At 35.4% G+C, this 15,045-nt stretch overlaps 1 protein-coding gene across 14 annotated transcripts in view; it reads right to left on the reverse strand.

The window, feature by feature from the left end:
• Positions 1 to 15,045, reverse strand: part of MEIS1 (Meis homeobox 1) — a 161,309-nt gene that overhangs the window by 5,342 nt on the left and 140,922 nt on the right. For all 14 annotated transcript variants that reach the window (XM_087919295.1, XM_087919302.1, XM_087919294.1 and 11 more), the window contains one exon: positions 1,799 to 1,857. In XM_087919295.1, coding sequence (XP_087775421.1) covers positions 1,799 to 1,857 — 59 coding nt within the window. The remainder of the gene's footprint in view (positions 1 to 1,798; positions 1,858 to 15,045) is intronic.

The following is a 15,045-nucleotide window of genomic DNA, read 5'->3' on the forward strand; positions in this document are numbered from 1 at the left end:
AGGTATTTTGATCTGTAATTCTTATCAGTCCTAAAAATATTGGCTTGCAGTTAGGAAAGTGGAATTTGTAAATAAAAAAACCCTATAATATATAATATTTATGTAAGCTCAAACCAACAGCCCAAAAAAACTATAAGGCACCAAGTTGGAAAGAATGAATTAATATTTATCAGAATCTATTCAAGGTTTTCAATTATTCCTAAACCTGATATGTGTAGCAGTTAGTCCTGTGTAGAAACACATTTCTCATTAATGTGTTCTTTTTTTTTTAGACAATAGAAATTGCATTCTTTACAGATGTGCATAAGAATACATGCACACATAAGACCCATGTTCTGCTCAAATACATATATACAAATCTAAATTAAAAAAAAAGATTGGTAATACTTGGCTGGGTCAAAAATTATCCCTTTCCCCATTTCAATAAAGATATTTATTGCTTGGAACTATCTCTCTGCCATAAATGGAGATGGCTGGGGAAAGCGGCTCACATTTTGGAAGAATATTAGACAATAAATAAAAATTCCAGAGCTGCTGTTGGGGAGGTGGGGAGGAAGGCTATGTTAAAAAACAACCCTACCACTGTTTTAAGCAGAAGCAGAGTTGCAATAAGCAACCTGTGGTTTTTCTTATTGAGATTGGCAACGGCTTTCTCTATGGACCATCCTCTCAACAAGAAATACCAGAAGAAGCAGCAGTCCCTTTTTCATTTCCTTCACGTATCTATTAGGCTAGGCTCCTTGGAAAATGGAACGAGAAATTTATCCCAATGCCAAAGCGCATGGAAAGATTTTAGGAATGTTTTCATCAAGTTCATAGATACTGAAGAATTCCGGGGTGAATAATATGAACCCACTCTACGTAGCTGTTTATATTTCAAATAATCAAACTTTGAAATGAATGTAGAGACCATGGCATGGCACCACTAGCTCCATTGCTCCTCTGAAGGCTTTGCTTCAGTCACTACAGATTATTTTATGTGTCTTGTAGATTGACCAGGAAGATGTACAGATACTTAACCAATGTTTAAATAATCTTTAAGAGTAGATAATCTTGGCTAGTCTTGCTGGTATTATTCCCTGAAAATAATCACCATACAAATAATGCCTGGAAGATACATTCTTATATTTGGCAATAACATGGAAAAATAAACATGTAGAATATCCAGAAAGAATTAAAGCCTTGCTATTTTGAATCTTGACAGAAGTCAGTGTGATGATTATAAGATTCATACATATCAAAATACAGATACCCCAAGGTGAAGGATAAATGGAAGATATAGATGCAAAAATCTTCAGCCACTTAAAAAAATCAGCACATGAATTTTAACATTCTAACAGAACATTAAAAGCTAGATAAGTTGCCTTTATTTATTAAAGCATATGTAGTTCTACCTTAACTGAATGTCTTTGAACTTTACTGAATTCCACAAGCTCTGTGACCCTTTTGCCCTTTGGACAGGTAATAAAGTTTACAGAAATTCCACATCTAGCCATGCACCAGGGAGTGTCATAATAGCAGAAATAGCTGCTATAGAAATATATATATATATATAAAACAATAATGTATGTGTGGTATTAAGATTCAGTAAGCAACCATGTAGTTTATGGCTGACAAGTTTACCTCCAAAATATGCTCCATTGTACCAAATCCACTAACTTCGAAATAGATCATGGCACACTTTGTTTTAAAGTGTGCATTATTTCCCAATTATTTACCAAGAAGAAGTCTCCTGATGAATGGCTTGTGAATGTTTTCTGTCAGCAAAACAGGGCTAAAGTTAATACTGAAAACTTGCCTGCTCGGTTGGACTGGTCTATCATGGGCTGAACTATCCTTCTTCTAGCATTAATAAACCTGGAACAAGAAAAGAGAGTGAACTGTTATTTTTTTTAAAGTCCCCTATGCTTGAACTCAGCACTTGGAAGATGGTTGGTATATGTCCCCTGGGAGTTAATTTTAGTGTACATTCAAATGCTGCAAAACTCATAACCCCTCTGATGACCTCTGAAAATTCAACTTTGGATTGTGAGGTGATTTATGTTGGCCTCCCATTGCCACAGTTGGACACTTTTATTTCATCTTTTCATGGGGGAGTTAGCAGAATTTTCAGGAAACAAGATCAGTTTAATTCTTTTCAATTCAGATTATGCTGTGGGAGGGGGAACTGAGTGAGAAAAAGATGCCAATCCATAAAAGCATTCATTCCCTTTCCCAGTCACACTTAACGTAATTAACAATATTTTTCTAGTAAATTCTCTTTTCTTCCTCTCATTATTTTATCAAAACCTTCCTTGCTTCTCCCAATCATAATTTTGTTGTGATGGTTTTATTATAATGAGCTGTAATGATAGTTCACCATCAAATAAGAACATGTCTGGAGTTTTATCTCCTGCAGGTCACACTGCTTTGGACAACATAATAAACCATTTCTTCTATACAGTATTATTTTTTTTCTTGCTTCTTACCCATAGAGTGTATCATAGCTATACAGTGATGGAACTTTTTTTCTCCAGCTAAGTCTGAACATTTAAAACAATTTATTAAACTTTAATTAGTGTATCATAGAACTAGACTGGGTTGAGGCAACAAGTGACTCGGTTCAGATAAAGCATACTTAAAATTTGTTATTTGAACTTATATTCTAATGAACCCTAACCTTCATTCATTCTGGAACTATTATGAAAAAAAGAAGAGATTATTACAGTACAAAGTAAAAGTAGTTAATTAGAGCTAACTGAACTTAACCGGGTATTATACATATCTATTGAGAAGTAATTTCCTCTATATTTAATGACTTTATTTATAGAAATGCAAATAACTATTGCAGTCTTAATAATGCACATGATGCTAATATTTCATACTTTATTTTCTTCATTTTCATACAAATATCACTGAATATTAACACAGCAGAAAAGTTTTCTGGGGAGTCTTATCTTAAATCTTATATTAGATCTTCCTTTGTTGTCTGGTTGAAATATGACACTCTCTCCAGGAATGAAAAATAAAATGTAAGAATGGAAATAAAAAAAAAATCACAAAGTTTCAGCTTTTGTTGTTGGCTATTTCATGTCTATTTAAAGGCACTGAACTTTGTTTAGGCCTTTTATCCCCGCTACTGTGACCTGATTTTAAATAACGTTCCTGCTTGATATTCCCAATCCACAAACCAGCCATTGCCATCTAGCTTTAAACCGAGGGGGAGGAAAACAACAACACCGAGACTTGAATTTTAAGTTTCCGCTTCCTCCCACACAATACTGAACAGGCTAGAATTTTGAACATCAATTCCATCCACAATACTTTTGAAGAATGCTGTTTTTTATGGTACCAAACTGTCCTATCTTCACTGTTTCACTGAAATTAAGAATGAATTTTTAATTAGGCTTTATTTATTTATTATTAATTATTTATCTCAGTAATATTTCCGCCTTCCATTTGTCTAATTTGTTCCCGCTATGTTTGCAAATATGATAGCTCATGCTGCTACCCCAGTCATAAAGGTTACACCTATAAAACTCTGCTATGAACTTCCACTAGTTCTCCATTTCTTTTTAGATAAAAGTGAAAATGTAAACTCTTAGGTCAAATCATTGGATAGCTATTTGTATTAAGCACAAATATCAAACTGGACATCAAAAGGTTCCCCTATTTCTTCTCTCGTTAGAAAAACCATGAAATAAACAATTTAAATTATTTTTCTCTTCAATAAGTTATCAAATATGATCCCTAATTTGAAAACTGTCAGAAAATTATTTCCGTGCAAATTTTCAAAGAGAAATTACATGGTTTTTTTTCATTTATCATGAAGTACTTTCATACAATTGATTTTTCCACTATAGATGCTCTTACCTATAGCAGGCAATTTTAATTTCCAGGCATAAAAAACATCTGATGCGCTATTAAGAGAAATGTATGTTTATCTATGCTTATCAGCTTTCTGAGGGCCTCACTGAGTCAAGTAGCTTAGTTGGTACACTTAGTTGATGCCCTCAGACAGAAATCTGTAAAATAGCATTCTCCAAACTGGTGTTCTTTAAACATGTTAGATCAGTGGTCACCAACCGGTGAGCCCACTGGTGGTCCACAAGAAAATTTTGGTGGTCTGCAGAGAAATCTCACCCACAAGAAAATTTTGGTGGTCTGCAGAGAAATCTCACCTACAGAGTACCCCCAAAGCAATTAATCCAGGCTGCGCAGGAACACAAGGCTGCACCGCCCACATGGCCTGCAGGAACCCTCCCCGCCCACTCACTTCTTACCTGGCAAACTTGCCTACTATGTTGCTATTTTTCTCCCCCCTCCCCATCAGCTGTTCTGCTGTACCAGGAGATTTACCTAATCTTTAGATCTTCGGCTCTGCTTAAACCTTCCTTAGGACTGAAGCTTCTATTTGTCAGTGCAGACTGAGCTAGCCAATGGCAGATAGAAAGATCTCTGAATGAATCTGTATTTCTGTGAGCAACTCAATCTGCCTGCCTTGCCTGATTTTGGGTAAAAGTTGCTCTTTTTTAATAAAAAAAACTATATTTACATAAATATTTATAATTTTTACATACAAGCCATGCCCAGCCAGTCACATGACCACCAAGCCACACCCACAAATTAGGCCACGCCCACAGAACCAGTTAAGAAATTTGAATCCCATCCCTACCTCTGTGTGTTTATGTGTGTGTGTGTGAGAGGTGGGGAGGGAGGGAGAGGGAGAGAGAAGTTATATCAGATCTCTTTCTCTCTCTCTCCCATCAATGACAGCAAGCCACTGTCAGTCAAAATTCATATTAGTGGTCCCGGGATTTAAAATTATGAGTTTGGTGGTCCCTGAGGTCCAAAAGGTTGGTGACCTCTGTGTTAGATACTGACTCATAGTATTTAGACTTTGAGATTTTAGAAGGTTTTTTTTTAAAGATACCTCAAGGCTGTGAATGTACCTAATATTCCTTCTTCCTCCAATTTGTTGTGACAACAACCCAGTCAGTTGGGCTGAGAGAGTGACTGACCCAACGTCATCCAGCCAGCTTTCATGGTTAAGGCAAGATGAGCTCACAATCTCCTGGTTTCTAGCCTGGTACTTCACTACAGGGTCTAAATGAACCTCTCCTGTTTCACCAGTTTCAATAAGTTTGCATTTTTCCCCATAGGCTTGCTTGTGGAAACATCTTTTAACTGTACCTCAGGGACAGGGATACAGTAAAAAACTTGCTTTACCTCTTTAAAGGCAGCACTTATCTAAATCTGATTAGCAGCCATGGTGTGTGTGTGTGTGTGTGTGTGTGTGTGTGTGTGTGTGTGTGTGTGTAGTACAAAAGAAAACTGTCACAATAATTGTGGCTACAAAGCAGGAGATTAGATAGACTCCCACATTTATGTAAAGGTTAGGTATACTGATAGGGTGGTATGCCTATTTGCTTTAACAGCCAAATTCACCATTAGAGCAGGGACTGATTTGATATACCTTGCATTATCAGAGAAGGCTGGGTTTTCTCTGCTGAGAAAGGCTTCCCATTTGTGGCAGTTGGGACTCTGTTTTTAAGGAATCCTAGATCAATAAGATCTCTGGCTGGAGATAAATTGCACATGCTCGTGAGCCTCAGGCTCATGGGGTACTGTTTATCAGTTTAAGGTCACCTGAAAGTATTTTGCCTCCAGACCAACAACATCTACAAGCCAATATTGTTTAGAATCCATTTGGAATACAGTAATTCTCCTAAAAATATACAAGTGGGAAATACTGTATCATAAATAGATTTAAGTTTGTTCTCCATGCAATCTTCTATTGGAAGCAATCTACAAGATCACCTTTTCAAGAAGAAAAGATCCTATCATCTGTGTTCTGTGATAATAGTGAAGTAATATACAGAGGGAACTATAAGCTTATACGTTACAACATTTATGAAAAATAGAATGGTAACAGTAAAACTAATGATAGTACAAATAATTAAATAAAAAGTTTTGGATACTCATCCAAAACTATGAATATTTATCTGTTCTCAATGAGAAGCATTTATGGAGCCAGCACAGACTAAAATGCTGTCTTAAGAAAATTTAGAAGACTTAAAATAAATGCTTCTCAGCTCTTTTTTTTTAAATGAAGATTTATTTTATTGTACTGTATGTTAAAGCTATCAGCAACAAGGTTGTCCCCTGGGGTAGTGAGGGGAGGGGGAAATTTCAGGTTGAAGACTTCAAGTAACAAAATGTCATTTTAATACCTTTTTTAAAATTTAACATTTCCTCTCTGTGATCCTGGACAAGATACAAGCTGAAACATACATGCCATGGCCTTTGGTTCTTTAAATAACATTTTCCACAAAGGCTTAACAGTTGACTTTCCCCTATGTATTTTGTGTTTAATAACTATTCTGAAAAACAGCCCAAATGTTAGGGTGCTTTCAGAAGAAAGAACATTTTCCTTCTAGCCAAAGTAATAAAATGACATTCTCGCTCCTCCCCCTAGAAGTCAAATGGAGGTCAGCTCCCAATCCTTGATTCTGTTTAAATAAGCTGGTCCAGCTGTTTGTTTCCAAAATACCCTTTAACCTTCTGTTCTATCCTCTCTGCTTTTCTAACAGAACCCTTTATTCTGCATCATAGCAAATTCCAAACACGTATACATTTAAAAAGTATATTCATTAAAGCCTTTCACAATGTCTTAAGTGTGTATCTTAGAAAGCCTATATTTTTAGTTCCTCACAGCTTTAATTAAGGCAAAACTTCCTTGATAAAGGCAAAGACCCATATATACCTTTCCCACCCCTCTAGGTCCAAATGGTTTAAGTCTCCAGAAATCTGTTCCCGAAAGCTCAATAATTATTTGAATTTTCAGATCTCACTGCATCTTCAAACATGCCAATAAACTGTTATTACATTTTAATTTAAGGGTCCCAAGCCTTAGCAAATGCTATGTAATGCCATCCTCTTTCCAAGTAATAGCTTCAGTATCCTTCAACTCATTTAGAATTTAAACTTTCACTTTTAAAAAAATATAAAAGACTTGTCTTGGAAATAGTGTAAAAGCTGCATATATATATTCACAATATGTATTGTCACAAATGTACATCCAAGTTTATTTGTACACACAGACTTTGTTTAGCAATATTGTATCCATGTAGAAATTTTTCCTTAAGCCAAAAGCTCTCAAACGCTAGAACTGTTAAGCAGAGTTAAAAGTATAATGATTTTAGAAAAGATTATATTTTACATCAGTCTGCCCAAAATGACAATTTTGCATCTAAAGTCCTCCATTACACAGTAACAGGGAAGCAAAAATGAATTAGGAGGAATGAAATATTTATCAGTTTTCCCTACCTGCAGATAATAGCTGGTATTCTTTCTTTTCCGAACAAGAAATATTAAATTGAATTTTGCTGGTCTATGGCTGTAATAAAGATTTGATTTGAATATTAAACTGAGCCATCTTCCCCTATACAGACCACCATGATGTGATGTGTCCTTATAATATTCACTCCGTCCTAAGTCCTCCCCCTCCTCCATTATTATTAAGTCAACTCGCTCATTCTAATTTGGGTATCCCTGTAGTAAAAAAAATAAAAATCTGTCTCTGGGTCATGTGACACCTTTCAGATTGGGACTCAGTGATGCAGCAACCTAATTTTGAACTTTGATCTTCTGCTTCATTATCATGTACAAGTTTTGTTTCTTTTAAATTAGAGGCTGCATATCTAGCAATAACAAAGAAGTTGGCCATTCTCTTTGGGGCCTGAGTCAGACTAAAGAATTACTGCCAGTGTATTAATATTTTCATAGAGTCAACAAACACTGCTTCATTTTAGCTAGGATGCCTTCTTAATACACATCTGATCTTTTCCTATATTAATATAGTCTTGACTCTACTTTATTATTCCGGATGTATCTGCTTTGCTCGTTGAAATGAAAAATTAGTGATTCATACTTCTGCTGACTGATTAAAACAAGTACTTCCCTTGCTATCAGTGTCTGTTAAAAGTCACCTTTGCTTAATAATCTTTAGAAGGTTTGAGTTATATTCTCTCTCTCTACCCCCCAAATCCTTGGCTTTAAAAAAGCATATTGACCAAATGCTTTTGAACCAAATTTTCACAACATGTGGTACTTTCTGGAGCTTAAGTCACAAACTGTTTTGTTAGAAATTCCACCTTGAAAGCAGAAATTTAAACTTTGCACATTTACTTCCCAAGCTTTGTAAAGCAACATAAGCATTCATATGGACCAGAAAGTACCAACTAATCAAATACATGCTATCGTACAGCATCCTTATAATTAGGTACTTTTAGTATAATTATTTTTATATTTACAACTTCAAAAAAATATTTTTCTTGTACTTCTAATTGCTATTGCTTCCAAACTTGAAATTCAGCAATTTTTAAAAAGTGTATTACTTTTGGTATACTAATTTACTTATGTCTAGAAAAATAGTTATAATAAAAAATAAAAACATTAAAATTATGTTTATGTTTAAAATTTAAAAATAGTCTTCTTTGTAAAGTATGAATGAACAAATGTTTACTTTTCAATTCTATATACTATCTTGTAAGAAAAACTAGATCACTATAGTTATCTTTATTCAATATGGTTAGTATCTTGTTAGATATAATCACAACATCCTAAAATGAGAACCTAATGTTAAAAGAATTCTAAAAACAACCATTAAAAGTTTTGTTTTAATCTTCAGTTCCACTACTGAGCTGATTGTAATCTGCAACTTCCATTCATTAGCCATCTATGCTTTCAATTCATCTCTTATTTGTAAAATTATGTTCTTAATCTATTCCAAAGAAAGTTGACTCAATGTAAAGTTAAACCTTATGAAGTCATGTTTGGCAATTTTTCTTGGTTTCAATTCCTTGGAAGTAAATGCAGTTCAGGACTTGAAATGCAAGTACATTATTTAAACACAATGGAAAGCAAGGCAAGAAAACTTCTTTTCTTAGGATCCATTCAAAAAATGTAATAGAGGCATTTATTTAAATCATAGCAAGTTTATCTATCAGGTTTATCAGTGGTTCCCATCCCATCTTTTTCTAGCAATATTGGAATATTTGACAAAGTAATACATTCAACCGGTTGGCAAATATTGTGTAAAAATTTAAGTACAAGCTACAAATAATGCAAAATACATTATGAATGAAAAACTATGGAATCATTTGACAATTTGTTGTAAGGCGCTAATTAGAGTAGTATTTTGCTGTTGAGTTTTTAAAAATACATTTTTGACCTTAAAGCAGCGGTCCCCAACCCTGGCCACAGCCCATTCAGAACCAGGCTGTGGACGAGTGTGCACACAGCTCCACTTGCCCATTCAGTGGGCGGGTGCGCACACAGCTCCATTTGTGCAAGTGGCAGGTGTGGATGCCCATCACTGGGACGAATGGAGCTGTGTGTGCTTGTGTGGTTGCCCACTGCTCTTGTGGAACCATCCCTTCTCCCCCATCCTCAGCTGGTCTGCAAAGCCAGAAAGGTTGGAGACCGCTGGTTTAAAGCATTATTATGCGACCCTATAAATGCACCCCTCAGAAAAAGTTGCTTAAAGTTGGAGTACATTGTTTAGACTCTCTAATAGGAACAGCCTGAAACGAAGCATATCAAACGCAGAAATAGAAGAGAAGAAGATAAAATCAGGTATGTATACCCAATATGTATGCCTGGAGAATGCTGCCTTTATGAGTCAAGCATGGAAGAGACATCCTTTGTCAATATGCGCCTTTTGAACACTTCAGAAAACTTTCCTATGATGCAGTTTCCCCATATGCATAACTCACACTCTGATGCAGAAGGGTGGAGAGCACCATTATTTGTATCAGGCCATGGGGAAAATAGAGACACTCATGTAGATAGATTTCTCAATAGCAATTATTGTTAGCTGACACTTCTACTACATAGATGAGCAAAGGCTCATCCCTCACATAGAATTATAATAACATCACATCAGCATTACAAAGTCTTGGAATTATTTTCTCTGCAGAGATGAACAATATATTGGTCGGCTGCCTCCAAAATTTGTATCTGAAACAAGTATAATCATTTTTAAGAAATCACTAGTCAACAGAAAACAGAAATAAAAGAATCCTAAGTGGGTAAGCAGGACATGGGGTCATCTCTGAAAGAAAACGTTCCAGTAAATGATGTTCCACATTCTTCAGACAAAACTAAATCAGGATAATGTCTTAGGTTTTATTCCAAATGCTGCTCCAACTAAAAGAAATGAAACACTTTCAACAATATATTAAAAATGGTAGAGGCTAAAAAGTGAAACATAACAACAATGTACATGTATTAACCCTGGATATAATGTTAAACCTGGGAATGCTTTCCCTGGTATCATTCTAGTGACTTTCATAATCCGGTCCAAGTAATCAACTGAAGGCAAATAAATTAAAACATATAGACAAGGGTTTTTTCAACCATGGTAACTTTAGAATGTGTGTAATTTTGGGAGTTTCAGTCCACACATTTTAAAGCCACTAAGGGTTGAGAAACACTGTGTACAGTACAGATACACATATAAACCCTCTCCCCAACCCAAAAATCCCAGTAGAAAGGTTTTTTCTGTACATTGCTCTGCTAAATGTACAAAAGGCTAGCAAGCAGCCTGTATGTAAGTTTATTACAGGAACCTTGTATGTATATTCTTGACCCCTACAACACTTATTCTGTCATATTAGTACCAACACTATGCTAATTCTGTCTCTCCTTTCCAACTGAATTATAAGAAATATGCACAGGCAGCTTAACAATTGCCCAGAGGCGGTTATGGACTGCAAAAAGGGCAGCAGGTTGAAGTTGAATTCAGATAAATTGGGATTATTATGAATGAGTGGCTATCAGAAATTATATGAAAAAGTGTTAAATACATGTTTATCCGATGTTCAAAATTGCTTTCTGTGAACTGAAGAACCTTCTTAGATGAGAAGTGAAATGTCTTCAAGGAAAAACAAAGTCCAGTTGCCTTTTGAAAAAGTATCTTTGAGACGACTGTGACCTGGATGACTGAGAATCTTCATAGACATTGCATTCTGTCAGTGTTGCACACTGTTCAACCAATTAGACTGCATAGTAAGGAAGTTCCCTTTGCAGACAAGAAACTAAGCCCAATTGTAAATGGTATGCCTAAGGCTAACATTTTAAGCTTGAACTGCAATCTATCTTGATCCATGTTTAAGCCTCTTAGTTACATTAATAAACACTCTGATTATTACTGTACTTGCAGATGTGATCCAAGCCTGTTCTAAGCAACTATACAATATAATTTACTATAACACCTTGTAAAGTTAAGTTACCTTTATTATACCGATGCATAAGCTCTCTTGTTTATGAAATATGAACACTTAAATCTCAGAGATACTTTATAAATAACTGTGAAAACACAGGATGGCTTTGCGCCATCAGCTTTTTCCTCACATGCTGCTTTGATAAAAGAAAAAACCCCATTCTGGGGAGTTCTCAGGAAGGAGGAGATGGGAAACTAATTAGAAAGGCCACTTGCTTTTACTAATCAGAATCCACAAATAGCACAAGAGAGAAAATTCTATGGGGTTGGATACTAAGTTGGATTTTACTAGTGTGTTGAAAGTCAATGTCCCAGATAGGCTGCTTAAGAGGACTCCTGGCATTTTCAAATCCTAATGGGCAGAGATTTTCTAAAGAAAGAACTAAAGATTAGAGTTTTCTATTAAAGATTAATATTATCTTTGTTTTTACTTGGCTCCCATTTTACCGATGCACGATACTTTTAAATTGTTTAAATGGTTTTTTTATGCTTTTATGGCTGTAACCCTCCAGTCAAAGTGACATAGATGATATCTATATTTGATAAATAAGTAAATATTGAGACAGCTGAGGGAACTAGACAATACTGAATAATTCTCACATATATTTACATAACTGGGATGTAGAACTTCTGCCTAGAAAAAAGGCTAATAGTAAACCATACAACCTATTAATATCTCATCAATAAATTCATTTTGAGGAACGTGGTTTGGAATTGATAGATTATTCAAATGAAAAATTGCCAACCTTCCTGTTTGTGCTTTTGATTTGGGTTCAGTACTTCATTTAGGAAAACAATCTTAACATGCTAATAACTGAGAAAGATGAGGGAGGGTAAGTTTTATTCATGGTTCTAAATAAGGTTGTTAAAACTACTCAAGGAATGTAATCAGAATGAACTGGGATAGATTAGAGGCAACTTAAGTTTTGAAATATTAAATTGGGTTACATCCAACATTATGTTCCACGTATGGTTTTGCAGATGTGACAATGCTTTTTCCCTTGCTCTCCATTCACTAGAACACATTTCAAAAGTTTTGCAGCTGCTCAGAACAGGTTTTGGTGAAACAAATCCAAATGCTGTTCTAGCAGCAGTTGATCCACAATCCACCAAGTCTGCCTACCTTGATACCATATATTACTATGCTATTCACCCAGGGGTGGGATTCTACAGGTTCACACCTTTTCACTAGAACTGGTTGTTAAAATTCTAAGCAGTTCGGAGAACCGGTTGTTAGAAGAAATTACTGGCCTAATCCCATAAGGAAGGCAGGAAGGAAACATTCTGGTGTTGCTTACAGAAACTGCCTCTCTGTTAACCCTTATTACATTCTTGGCAGGACTAGACTTCCTGTCTCAGGAATGTCTCTGGAGTTTTTTTCCCCTCCTTTGCTGGTACTTTGCTTGTGTGGAGTTACCATTTAAAGTTACAATGGCAGTGAAAAAAGTGACTTATGACCATTTTTCACACTTATGACTGTTGCAGCATCCCCACAGTCACGAAAAACCAGGCAAGGAGATGTGTGCCTCGATGTGAGTGATATTGAGTTGGCCACACCCAGCCAATAACATGACCACCAAGCCATGTCCACCCAGTCACATGACCACCAAGCCATGCCCACCACCTAAGCCACACCCACAGAACCAGTTGTTAAAAATTTTGAATCCCACCCCTGCATTCACCCATATCAAACTTTAAGATGAGGGAGTGGAATCTGAAAGGTTTCATAATTCCTTCAAAAACCTGTAGAAATATAAGTAATGACTAGACAACCCTGTGGCCCATTGGGTCAATCTTTTGAGAGAAAGGTGCTGAAGTCTGATGTGACCAAAAGATAAGGCAAGAAACAATGTATGGAAATGAACCAAGCAGAGAAGCAACCTGGAACTAAGAAGAAAATTCCTGATGATGAGAACAATCAACCCATGGAATAGTTTGCCTTCAGAAATTGTGAGGCTTTCAAAAAAAAAATAAAACTAGACAACCATTTGTATGGAACGGCTTAGGGTCTACTGGTTGAGAGGGAATGGACTAGAAGGCCTCCCTTCCAACACTGTTATTTTGTTAAATGCAAGTAGATAAGAAGGCAACAACTGGCTCTGTTTCCTCAAACTTAAGGGTTATTGTTTTATTAAGTTTAGTATCATCTTTTTTTAAAAAAAATAGACATATCAAGAGAATTTATTTTTTTATCTTCAAATTAATTTGCCACTGCTACCTCCCTTGGCTTTTAAGTGCCCTAATTTTGTCCTACTAACTGGTTCAAGCTTAGCAAATCCTTTCACGCTATCAAAAGATCATGATGTTCAAAATAGCATACAAATGTCATATGGACAAAATCTGAATGTCACAAATAAGATTAGAGCTAATTAGAATCAGTTTTGTTTCCCAGCCCAATTCAGATGTCATGTGAAACACCGAAATGCGAATATGTAAAATATAAAACACAGTTTACAATTCCGTGCATATAATAATCAGACCTATTCTTTGGAATTATTGTTGCACTTTCATCCTCAAATTTCTTAGCACTAAACTTGTATATAACAAATTTGAAGGTAAAGAATAACTGTAATCATGGTTTATCATTTAAAATATTTGAAATACTTAAGATTTACTAGTGTTAACATTTCCAAATTACAGTTTGCCTGTCTGTTGCAAACATCCATTTATGTAGCCCTCAGCCAGTGGAATTCTGGCTGGGGATTTGTAAATTCAATGAACAAAGGGAACCATAATTAAGTTTCCTGAACCATAAACTTAACCCTAAGCCTATTAAGTTTTTGAAAGTGTGAAAGGTTTCATTCAGTAATGAGTAAATATAATTGGGAAAAGTATATCTCATTTAATAGTTAAATGATATTAGTTTTAATTCAAAAAACTATTAGCATTTTTGTTTTCTGTTAAAAAAAACCCAGTCCCCTTTCTTTTACAAAAAGATCTACTAAATAAAGTTACAGAGCATCCCTTTTACAAGAACTTCCTTCCTATTTATCTCTGCATGAAAAGAACATTGTTATTCAGCAATATTTGCCCTATATTTAAATATCAGGCTGACTTTTTAACAATGCAATGTATAGTGTATTTTATGCAGGTTCAGATTCTTTCATGCTATGAGAGAGCAAATGCATCTCTGCTGGAACAGTTCCTAATTTGTTGGCAATTTAGTTCTCTGGGTCTAATCATTACACATGGAATTAAACTTCTTTAAGGACAAAATACCTTCAAACAAAGGGTATCTAAACCTATTAAAAATAGATCAAGTCCTAAGAATCCAAACAAATTCCAAGTTCTTAGTCTGTTTTTGATAAACCTTGATATCCTTTTGTAAAGGTTCACTTTGCATTTCCTAAAAATATAATGTATGAGAGGTATTTGTGTATCAGTTGTATATCAGTTGTATATTATTGTATATACACACATTTTGTATCTTGGATTTCAGCTAAAGCAATTGGAAGGAAAATATATATTTTGAAACAAGTCTACAACTATAGAAGATTTAAACAAAAATGGTAATATGATAGTTGTTACTAGCGCTTATAACTTTCTCTAGGTAACAGGAGATGGAAATGAGATAGAAAGCTAATGGGGACAAAAAGTGAGTTACATTCAGTTCTTCTCTGCCACCAGCCCTCTTCCCCAAATCTGCGTTCCAGGATCTCAAATACAAGAGGGGGATGGGTGAGAGACTTATGAAGATGCTTCAGAAGTGCAAGAAGAGAACTGTTTGTGCAAGTTGAAGTCAGCACACAAAATCTTGGATATAACCCAATGGACTGGCC

This window comes from Pseudonaja textilis, chromosome 1, assembly GCF_049901715.1.
Source record: "Pseudonaja textilis isolate UNSWEBS1 chromosome 1, rPseTex1.2, whole genome shotgun sequence".
Taxonomy (NCBI): Eukaryota; Metazoa; Chordata; class Lepidosauria; order Squamata; family Elapidae; genus Pseudonaja; species Pseudonaja textilis.